At 42.6% G+C, this 12,464-nt stretch overlaps 1 protein-coding gene across 1 annotated transcript in view; it reads left to right on the forward strand.

Moving 5' to 3' along the window:
* Positions 1-243: 243 nt before the first annotated feature.
* The window catches only part of gadl1 (glutamate decarboxylase like 1), a 155,543-nt gene continuing 143,322 nt past the window's right edge, over positions 244-12,464 (forward strand). The window contains exon 1 of the mRNA XM_062958196.1: positions 244-539. Within this exon, the coding sequence (XP_062814266.1) occupies positions 524-539 (16 nt within the window). The 5' untranslated portion in view covers positions 244-523. The remainder of the gene's footprint in view (positions 540-12,464) is intronic.

The following is a 12,464-nucleotide window of genomic DNA, read 5'->3' on the forward strand; positions in this document are numbered from 1 at the left end:
CCCTCGCCTTCAGAAAAGCATCATGTGAGGAGTACTTTGTGCCTACACAGGGCGCCACTTCTCTCTTGGTAACCCTCCCCGCTCCCTCAACTATGTGCGTGTGGGTGTGTTGATCATTTGTTGCTGTTCTCACACACAAGGAGCGAAGAGGGGCTTCTTTGCCCGGCCTCCCTCCCTCCCTGCGCCTGGCGGGCCTCTCCTTCAGCACTCTGGCTATCTCCTCCTCAGCCGCGAGGTATTTATAGCCGGCCGGCTTGCTGAGCGCGCGCGCGAGAGAGGGAGGGAGAGAGTGGGGGGCGCACCCCGGGCCCCTCCGGTGGAAAAGGGGCGGAGCCTGCGCCGCCGGGGCGTGTGTTGCGTGAGTCCACCGAGCCCAGCCCCGGGCGAGCCGTCCACCTGCAGCCATTTGCCGCCGCCGCCGCTTCCACGCCGCCACCGAGCGCTGGAGCGGAAGCCGGCCGAGGCCGCAGCACCTCGCGGAGAGACGCACCCCGCGGACGGCGACGTCGGCCCCGAAGGCGGGATGGAGGAGGAGGAGGGTAAAACAAGACCAAACCAATGCTCCCCCCGCCCCCCAGCCCGCGCTTCCCTCTCATAATCGCCTCTTTCCCAAGCTCTCCTGTTTCGGCGGGTTGGCGCCTTGACTTCCTTCTTCTCCCTGGAGATGCGCTTAGTTCTGAGGCGAAGGAAGGCCAGTGGGTGGTCTTTTGGGGGGAAAATGGAGAGCCCTCCCCGCCTCAGGGCCACTTCTTTGTTCTTGGTGGCGACTTGGGAGCGCTTTTTCGGGCGAGAGGGGGATTTCTCTCCCTCCCGCCCACCCTTCCAGTTACTTTGAGGGCTTTCCCTCACAGCATTTCCCAGGGGCGCTGGTGTATATTGCAACTTTTTCTAACCCCTACTCTGTAACAGTACTACTGTTTCCTCCTCATTTTTTTTAAACCTATGCTTCTTCAAGCTGTGCAGTATCCTCAGCTGCCCTTTCTTATGTTGCCTTTTGGAGCACTTTCTTTCTTGGGACTCCCTAACCAGGAGCAGGAGGAGGAGGAACGCAGAGTCCCAAATCTCTCCCCGCCAGCGGTGACTAAAACTATTCATGCCCTTATCAGCTATGGCCACTGACTGACTAACTCTGCTCCCACAAAGGAAGTGAAGGATGGGGCTGAGTGGGAAGAACCCAATGCAGTCCACCCATTTAATGTAAATAAACCTACACCCTCAAAAAAAGAAAAAAAGAAAGAGAGCTAACCCTCCCTCCCCAAACTCCTTTGATTACTTCCACCCATTTTAAGAAACTTTAGGAGGGTTTTTTGTATATAATAATAATAATAATAATAATAATAATAATACAGTAGAGTCTCACTTATCCAACATAAACGGGCCGGCAGAATGTTGGATAAGCGAATATGTTGGATAATAAGGAGGCATTAAGGAAAAGTCTATTAAACATCAAATTAGGTTATGATTTTACAAATGAAGCACCAAAACATCATGTTAGACAACAAATTTGGCAGAAAAAGTAGTTCAGTACGCAGTAATGCTATGTAGTAATTATTGTATTTACGAACTTAGCACCAAAATATCACGATATATTGAAAACATTGACTCCAAAAATGCGTTGGATAATCCAGAACGTTGGATAAGCGAGTGTTGGATAAGTGAGACTCTACTGTAATAATAATAATATAACCATAGAGTTGGAGGAGATCTCACAGGGCATCCAGTCCAACCTCCTGCCAAGAAGTAGGGAAATCACATTCAAAATATAATAGTACAGTAGAGTCTCACTTATCCAACACTCACTTATCCAACGTTCTGGATTATCCAACGCATTTTCAATACATCATGATATTTTGGTACGAAATTCGTAAATACAGTAATTACTACATAGCATTACCATGAATTGAACTACTTTTTCTGTCAAATTTGTTGTATAACATGATGTTTTGGTGCTTAATATTGTAAAATCATAACCTAATTTGATGTTTAATAGGCTTTTCCATAATCCCTCCTTATTATCCAACATATTCACTTATTCAAAGTTCTGCCGGCCCGTTTATGTTGGATAAGTGAGACTCTACTGTATTATAATAATTTATATATTATATATAATGTGTATATATAATATAATAATATAATAATATCTATATATATAAAAGAGTGATGGCATCAGGGCAGCGGACAAAACAACAAAACGACAGCCCCCCCCCAACCTCGAAATTTGACAACACAACCCATCATTCACGCCTCTACGTGGATACAACAAAAAGAAAAGAAAAATAAAGTCCTCATTAGCGGGATAGGAATAATTGTTTTTATCCAATTGCTGCCAGTTAGAGGGTTAAGCTCTGCCCACTTGGTCTCCTAGCAACCTACTCAGCCCAGGGGACAGGCACAAGAGTTTGGAGAGACCCCTAAGGGCCATCCAGCCCAACCCTTTCTACTATGCAGCAGGGCACAATCCAAGCATTCCCAACACATGGACAACATATAAATACTATACAATACTACACAGGGACATAGACCCCCTCTACCCTCACCACTTTCACAGAACACAAACAACCAAATGCATACTCAACATAAAGACAACCATACAACAGACATTCAATACCACCACTATCTCAACAATTTCTCACCAACACCACCAGACAACGCCACAGCAACGCGTGGCCGGGCACAGCTAGTGTGTATGTATATATATGTATATGTATATATATCTATATCTATATCTATATCTATATCTATATCTATATCTATATATATAAAATGATAAAGTTGTTTGCGCAGTGACTATAACAACAAAACTAAACATCCCAGAAATACGAAACTTGGCAACACAATGCAAAAGGCTTGCCTCCAGGTTACAACAACACAACCACACCACAAAACCACAATCCAGACCCACAAAACTCACAACAACGCATCATGCGATAACAACACAACTAAATGCCCCAGAAATACAAAACTTGCCAACACAATGCAGAAGCCTTGCCTCCCAGTTGTAACAACACAACCACACCACAAAACCACACAGGACCCACAAAACTCACAACAACGCATCATGACTCTAACAACACAACTAAACGCCCCAGAAATACGAAACTTGGCAACACAATGCAAAAGCATTCCCTCCCGATTGTAACAACACAACCACACCACAAAACCACAATCCGGACCCACAAAACTCACAACAGTGCATCGTGACTATAACAACACAACTAAACGCCCCAGAAATACAAAACTTGGCACACAACTAAACGCCCCAGAAATACAAAACTTGGCAACACAACACAAAATCCTTACCTCTCAGTTGTAACAACACAACCACACCAGAAAACCACAATCTGGACCCACAAAACTCACAACAACGCATTGTGACTATAACAAATACAAAATTTGACAACACAACTCATCCACCTCCCCAATCCCTACATTCACACTTGGCCTCCAAAAAAACAATTACAATAATAACAGTGACAACAACAACAACAATAAGAATCAACACCATCACAGGCAAGAAACAGCCAGGCACTGAGGCTGAGAGGTCAGTCAGTGCTACACTGGGCCTCCAAAAAACAATACAGTAGCATCTAACTTATCCAACCTTCATGACCACAACAACAACAATAATAATAAACACCTACACAGGCAAAACAAAAAAAAGACTATTGTACCACAATAAAAATATAAACCGCACTCAGCAGAATCAGACATTACAATTAACAACAAACCAAAGACAACAGGGATCTCAAGCAATTATCAATCAACACAAAAATTGAAGAAGGTAACAGACTTCAAATACTACTACTAATGTGAGTATAAAGAAGGGTGGAGGTCACAGCATCAATACAACCTAATGTAGACTGAACAACACCACCAGACTAAGCCACAGCAACGCGTGGCCGGGCACAGCTAGTATAATATAATACAATATATAATATCTATAATAATATATATTTTTTCATGTCAGGAGTGACTTGAGAAACTGCAAGTCGATTCTGGTGTGAGAGAATTGGCTGTCTGCAAGGATGTTGCCCAGGGGATGCCCGGATGTTTCGATGTTTTACCACCCTTGTGGGAGGCTTCTCTCATGTCCCTGCATGGGGAGCTGGACCTGACAGAGGGAGCTCATCCACTCTCCCTTGATTCGAACTGCCGATCTCTCAGTCAGCAGTCCTGTTGGTACAAGGGTTTATTATTAATAAATAATAAATAAATAATAAATAAACCCATTGCCCCACCAGGGGCTAATATTATTATTATATTATTATAATTATAAATAATAATAATAATAATAATAATAATAATAATAATAATAATAATGGATTCTGGTGGCACAGCAGATTAAACTACCAAGTTGCTGAACTTTGAATCTTGGGAGTAAGGTGAGCTCTCACTGTTAGCCCCAGCTTTGGCAACCTAGCAGTTAGAAAAAATGCAAATGTGAGTAGATCAATAGTTACTGCTCCAGTGGGAAGGTAACGGTGCTTCATGCAGTCTGGCCGGCCACATGACCTTGGAGGTGTCTACAGACAATGCCTGCTCTTCAGCTTAGAAATGGAAATGAGCACCACCTCTCAGTTAGACACGACTAGACTTAATGTCAAGAAGAAACCTTTACCCTTTTAATGATAATAATAATTTATTTATAACCCACCCTATCTCCCCAAGGGGACTCAAGGCAAACATTCAATGCCATTATTGAAAACACACAAACCAAACCAAATCAATAATATAACAATATCAATATAACTTATAATAACTAAACAAAGTAAATACATTAAAACAATATAAAATAATTACTAAAAGCATAATAACATCTCATCTAGTCCATTTTCATCATAGTAAAAATCTGACCACTAAAGTGCATTAAAATTATGGGACGGTTTACAATGACCAGCAGAACCTGGGTGGGTTTCCAGCATCCAACAAGGTTATATGAAGATGTTTTAGTTCTCCTATCCATAAACTAAAGTGCAGAGATGGGTTTTTAGAAGTTTCTTGAAGGAGAGGGGAGAAGGGGTCATTTTTATTTCTTTGGGGAGGGAGTTCCAGAGGCAGGGAGAGATCACGGAAAAGGCTCCCTCTCTCATTCCCATCAGCCTTGCTTGAGACATGCATGGGACCGAGAGCAGGGCCTCCTCTGCAGACCGAAGTATCCATGATGGTTTATATACAGAGATGCGGTTAGCCATAAATAATAATAATAATAATAAAACTTTATTTGTATCTCTTCCCTCTCCCTGGGAGAACCCGCATCAGCTTACAACAATGTAACAATATAAACAATGTACATGATAACAAACATATAGAAAATTTAAATTTAATCAACAAGCAGTAACAAGCCAGTACATAAAATTAAAGCAATCATATTAAGTGTAAGACCAAGAGACAATACAATGCAAAATACACCATTAAATCCTACATAAATCAATGGTGAGATGCATCCTTAAAATACTACATAACATACTATATATGAACTAGCCCTTGCATAGTTAAAAACCAAGTAAAATTCAGTATTATTAAAAATTAAGCAAGAAATACTCTGGATATGGACAACCACACTAGGTAAAAGCTTCCTCAGAACAGTCAACGGTAATAACAGAAATTAATCTTGCCCAGGTTTTCAGTGCTACCAGAGCAAAAAAGAGACACCTTATGAGTAACCCTGTGGTTACAAAGATGTGGTTATTAATATTAATTTCCCAAGGAAAGGAAAATGAGATGTGTATGTGCATGTGCAAATTATAGCCAAATGAAATGCATGTAGCCAAATGCAAAGACCTCCACAGACTTTGAACCACACTTCTAACTAGAGGTTCCTGAGTATAAGATCCCTTTCACACTACACAGTTGTAACCCGATTGTCTTACTTTATGATTGCATCTCAGACTACACAACTAAAGTGTGTATAATACTGTTATTCCACTGCAGTGTTATTCTGGCTGAAACATCTAAAGACTTCATGAAACTACAAAGCCTCCAGTTCTATACTATACTAACAGAATATCTAAAGTGAAATAATAGTATTCTATATCTTTAGTATAGAATACTGAACGGCGCTCCATGCAGTCATGCCAGCCACATGACCTTGGAGGTGTCTGTGAACAACGCTGGCTCTTCGGCTTGGAAATGGAAATGAGCATCAACCCCTAGAATCAGACATGACTGGACTTAATGTCAGGGGAAAACTTTTACCTTTACCCTACCTTTACCTATATCTTTAGTATTTAAAGGCCTCTAACTCATCACATTACAACCATATACATAATGCTAGTTGTTCTGTTACTGTAATCCGTTCTTTACTAAGTTGTGAATGGGATTGGTTCAAAAGTTCACTTTCAGAGAGATAATAATGTCTGTGCATTGAAGAGACCTGTATGTCTAGTTGGGTGTGCTCAGGTTTATTGATTTCCAAAGATTTGGGCACACCTAAAGCAATTTAAGGTAACGTTGCACATGTGCTAACCACAAAGGTTAGATAAAGTTGAAAGATTCTGTCCAAAACATACTAAAGTATAAAATGTAAATTTAATTATTTCTCAAGAGTATGGCTCTTTTGCTGCCCTTCATTTAAAATTTGGTAAATGGAAACTTTAAAAGTCACTAACAAAAACTCATGTGTTTTAATATGTGTTTTAATACCTTTTACTTTCTCCAAGGTGCACAAGGTGATGTGCTTTATTCTGTTTCTCTTTCGTCTTGCTTGACAACAAATCTTCTACTAAATGGAAGCAGTAATAGAGGCCAGGTCATCCAGAGAACTTTGCAAGCATTCAAATCTAGGTCTCTTCAGATCATATTTACAGCTCTTTTATGAACCTTTCACTGATATATCTTCCTAGGGCTGGTGAAGTACGTGCTGGTGTCCACTCCTCATGTTATATACAGAGATTGGATGGATTGGCAGGTGAATCTTGCTTTAGTATTGGGACAGAATAGCATCCCGCACATCAGGAGCAACAGCCTAGTCTAGAGCTCCAAAACAGGCAGTGTAAGTGTTATATACATGAGTCCCCTAACAATAGGGAACTGCTGGTGACTCCAGAGGATTAGCTGAGATGCTACTGCTATGAGCATATTCTGCTTCACAGTAGTGTTGGCACCATATATCCCTGCAGGGCTGGAATACCTGTACTGTAGTATAGCATAGCACAGAAGGGCATGTTCGGGTGTTAAAACAAATACAGCTTGTTTCAAGCATTAATTGATTTGGCAGAATGTACAATTTGGCAGAATGTGTAATTAATTTGTTTTTGCCAGAGGCATCATTTGGACACTTCTGGTAAAACAGACAGGTCCCGCATTTTTGACCTATCTAGATGGGCCCTTAGTCCCTAAAAAAAGCACTGACACTCTCTACCCTTTCCACCATGGTGCTGCTTCTTGCCTTCATGATTGCTTGGGTGGGGAAATGGAGGCAATAGCAGGGTTGGGTGACCTGATGCGACATTCGTGCTTGCAGAATGATCCTTATTCATGGATCATAAAAAAATTAATGCTTTTGGCTTCCAAACTTGCATGAGGTTGATTTATGCTTGAGTATATATAATACTCCAGAATGTAGAATTGTCCACATGGGTGACTAAGATTGTGACACATTTGCTTTCTGATGGTTCAGTGTACATAAGCTTTATTTTGTTCACAATATTTAATATAAAATTCCCACCAAGCTAGGTCTGTAAAGTGTATATGAAATATAATCAATTAGGTCCCATCTCCAAGATATCTCATTAAATACATATATGCAAATATAAATATTTTGAAATGTGGGGAAAAAAATCTGAAATACAAAAAAATTCTGATACCAGGAATTTTGGATGAGAGAGATATACTCAACCTATATACAGTAGAGTCTCACTTATCCAACACTCGCTTATCCAACGTTCTGGATTATCCAACGTATTTTTGGAGTCAATGTTTTCAATATATCGTGATATTTTGGTGCTAAATTCATAAATACAGTAATTACTACATAGCATTACTGCATATAGAACTACTTTTTCTGCCAAATTTGTTATCTAACATGATGTTTTGGTGCTTCTTTTGTAAAATCATAACCTAATTTGATGTTTAATAGGCTTTTCCTTAATGCCTCCTTATTATCCAACATATTCGCTTATCCAACATTCTGCCATCCTGTTTATGTTGGATAAGTGAGACTCTACTGTACCAGCAGGAACTGTCATATTGGATACTGAAATGTCCAGTTCATTCTGCATCAGAGGTTCATAAAGGGTGGGTGCTGCTATTTCGATAATAACTTGAGCCCAAATTAAACTAATTTTATTACTCTTTAGATCTTAGGTTTCATATTTACTTTTGAGATAAGGAATATTTGATTTATGATGATTAAATGACAGTGGCCTTAAATATACTGTCTGAAGTTGACATGCAAGACACAGCTGCCATAAATAGTTTACAGACATCATAGTTTATTTCCAGTTTCTGAAGAAAATTTAGAAATGTTGATGTTTACCACACAGGTTTTGGCATCCATTGAGATATACTGCTAATTCAAATAAGAAGGTCTTCTGTCCCTTTCCTATTTTGAATTTGGTTTAATTAGTTTAATTTTAATGAATGAAAAAGTGGTATCACAAGCAATTCTTGTAAAATAACATATATTTAATGCATAGTTCTTACTTTGTGGATTAAATGCTTATGTTCCTTTGAAACATTATGTCCTATTGTTCCTATTTTAGTGGTAGAACATCCTAAACACTGCTTAATTGGGTTCATTGGGACCAAGATGCATAAGACTGTAGCCTTTATAATCCAACAACAATGATAATACAAGACTTAAATTGTAAGCATTACTAAATTTAGTGGCTGTACATATGTGCAAATCAAAATATAAAGGAGGGCCAAAACCTTTATATTACTCTACCATTGAAAAAGCATTAATCTTCACAGAAGATTGACTGATAAACCAATCTTACACATGTTAATTTAGAAATAAATCTCACTCTGTTCAGCAAGGTTCACTCTCTACTAGGGTATTTAGGATTGCAGTCTAAAATATTTACCGAAGCATGCCAGCTATAGTTGGCTTTTTCATGTTCTCTTGTTAAATATAATTCATCAGTATGTATAGGCAAAGGTTTTACACTGTTCAGTAAGTTAAATTGTGCAGATTATGATGAAAAGGAGTCTGATTTATCCTGGATTCAGTTATAGCCAATTTCATATAATGTGCTTGTGTATGCATCAGGCGTTGCATTGATTATTTTCCTGTGATGGAAGCAGAAAGAAGACTGAACATTTATTGAAGGAGGTTTTGTAAAGGTTTTCTTTGTAACCTGGAAATACAGAACTATGGCAGTGTCGTCTCATATAATCCACTTCAATGATAATAATCTGGATCATCTGCTTTGATAATATAGATTATATGGCAGTGTAGAAGGGGTCTTAGTGTTCTCTTTGGGAACAGCTTTCTCCTTCGAACTTGTTTTGGATATCTCGATTTATGATACCAAGATACCATGTGATGTGGAGGGGGACAGCCATTTAGATCAGGAGTGGGGAGTTTGTGGCTTGCCAGATGTTGCTTTGGACTACAACTCCAAGCATTCCTTTCCATTGGCTGCTTGGCTAGTACTGATGGAGGTCTCAGTCCTACAACATCTGGAGGCCTGTGCAGTTCCCAAACACTGACTTAACTCAGTGTTTCTCAAACTGCTCCTACAGGTGTTTTGGGCTTAAGATCCCAGAAATCCTAGCCAGTTTACCAGCTGTTAGGGATTGTGTGAAGGGGCACAGTTTGAGAAACTCTTATTTAGCTAAAGCAGACCTGGAATCAGGCCTCTTCTACGCTGCCATACAATCCCAGATTATCAAAGTACATAGTCCACATTATCTGATGGATTACATGAGTCTACACTGCCACATAATCCAGTTCAAAGCAGATAATCAGGATTTTATATTTATTTATTTATTTATTTCAAATATTTGTATCCCGCCCTTCTCACCCGGAGGGACTCAGGGCGGCGTACAATTGGCAACAATTCGATGCCGATACATCATTAAAAACAACAACATATAAAAATATATTACAACCAATTAAATACAGTATAAAATATAAAACATAAAACATATGCTTAAAATCCGTTTGTCTAATATCCTCCAACTTTATCCATATAACAATCTTGGTCGTCTTTATCATTTATTTGTTAAAAGCCTGGGCACAAAGCCATGTTTTTAAGGCTTTTCTAAAACTCAAAAGGGTTGGGGCTTGCCGTATATCTCCAGGGAGGGCGTTCCACAGCCGGGGAGCCACCACCGAGAAGGCCCTGTCCCTCGTTCCCACCAGCCGCGCTTGTGAGGCAGGCGGGACCGAGAGCAGGGCCTCTCCAGATGACCTCAGGGATCTTCCTGGCTCATAGGAGGAGATGCGTTCGGACAAGTAGATTGGGCCAGAACCGTTTAGGGCTTTATAGGTCAAAACTAGCACTTTGAATTGGGCTCGGTAGCATATCGGCAGCCAGTGGAGCTGGCTTAACAAGGGGGTGGTACGCTCCCTGTAAGCCGCCCCAGTTATTAGTCTGGCTGCCGCCCGTTGTACTAGTTGGAGCTTCCGGGCCGTCTTCAGAGGCAACCCCACGTAGAGAGCGTTGCAGTAGTCCAAACGGGATGTAACCAGAGCATGGACCATCGTGGCCAAGTCATACCTCCCAAGGAACGGGCACAGCTGGCGCACAAGGCTGAGTTGTGCAAAGGCTCCCCTGGCCACCGCTGAGACCTGGGGATCCAGGCTCAGTGATGAGTCCAGGAGAACCCCCAGACTGCGAACCTGCGTCTTCAGGGGGAGTGCGACCCCGTCCAACACAGGCTGTAACCCTATTCCCTGTTCAGCCTTGTGACTGACCAGGAGGACCTCTGTCTTGTCTGGATTCAGTTTCAATCTGTTCGCCCTCATCCAGTCCGACACAGCGGCCAGACACCGGTTCAGTACCTGGACAGCCTCCTTAGTGACAGGTGGAAAGGAGTGACAGAGCTGGACATCATCTGCGTACAGATGACATCTCACCCCGAAACTCCGGATGATCTCTCCCAGCGGCTTCATGTAAATGTTAAACAACATGGGGGACAGTACTGAACCCTGCGGGACCCCACAAGTCAATGGTTGTGGGGCCGAGCAGGTGTCCCCCAAGGACACCATCTGGGACTGACCCTCCAGGAAGGACCGGAGCCACTGCAAAACAGTACCTCCGAGCCCTATCCCAGTGAGGCGCCCCAGAAGGATACCGTGATCGACGGTATCGAAGGCCGCTGAGAGAACCAGCAGGGACACACTCCCCCTGTCCAGCTCGCAGTGTAGATCATCGACTAAGGCGACCAAGGTTGTCTCGGTACCATGCCCCAGCCTGAAGCCAGACTGTGCCGGATCCAGATAATCGGTATCTACCAAGAATGCCTGGAGTTGTGCGGCCACCACACGTTCCACGACCTTGCCTAAAAAAGGGAGATTGGAAATAGGCCGAAAGTTCTCCAATTGAGTGGGGTCCAGTGATGGCTTCTTCAACAGCGGTTTGATCACAGCCAATTTAAGGCTCGCTGGAAATATGCCTTCCCGAAGTGAGGCATTCACCACCACCTTCACCCACTCGGCCAACCCCTCTCTGGCTTCTCTCACCAGCCAGGATGGGCAGGGGTCTAGGATGCATGTGGTAGCCCTCACCTCTCCAAGCACCTTGTCCACGTCCTCAGGCTGAACCAATTGAAACAAATCCATCAAAATGGGACAAGCAGGTGCTCTTGCTACATCCTCGGAGACTGCCGTTAATATGGTGTCAAAGCTAGAACGGATCAAAGCGACTTTGTCCGCAAAGAACTGAGCAAATGCTTCACAGCGGGCTGCTGAGTTGTCAGGGATCCCGTCTTGGGGGGCGGGATATAACAAACCTCTGACAACTCGGAACAGTTCTGCCGAACGGTTCTTTGCGGACGCAATATTAGCTGCAAAGAAAACATTCTTTGCAGCATCTATTGCTGCAGCATATGCCCTGAGATAGAGACATAGCTGTGTTCGGTTTGGCTCTCTCAGCTTCGAACGCCACACGCCCTCTAGTTCCCTCTTCTTTCGCTTCATCGCTGCCAGCTCCTCAGTGAACCAAGGAGATGGTTTAGCTCGGGTACTCAAGAGGGGACATTCCGGAGCGATCGTGTCTATTGCCCTAGTCGCCTCCCTGTTCCAGAGGGCGAGCAGAGCATTGACAGAATCGCCAGCCAAGGTGGCGGGAAATTCCCCAAGAGCCATTAGGAATCCATCCGGATCCATAAGCCTCCTGGGGCAGACCATTTTGGGTCCTCCACCCCTGCGGAGGTTGGGGGGCGCAGTGATTCTAAACCTGATCCGGTGATGGTCGGTCCATGGCAGATGGTGAGCTCCTCCACACCGCCACCTTCCTCCCATCCCTGGCAGAAAACCAAGTCTAGTGTGTGCCCTGCTCTGTGGGTAGGGCCAG

This window comes from Anolis carolinensis, chromosome 6 (assembly GCF_035594765.1).
Source record: "Anolis carolinensis isolate JA03-04 chromosome 6, rAnoCar3.1.pri, whole genome shotgun sequence".
In the NCBI taxonomy this organism is placed as follows: domain Eukaryota; kingdom Metazoa; phylum Chordata; class Lepidosauria; order Squamata; family Dactyloidae; genus Anolis; species Anolis carolinensis.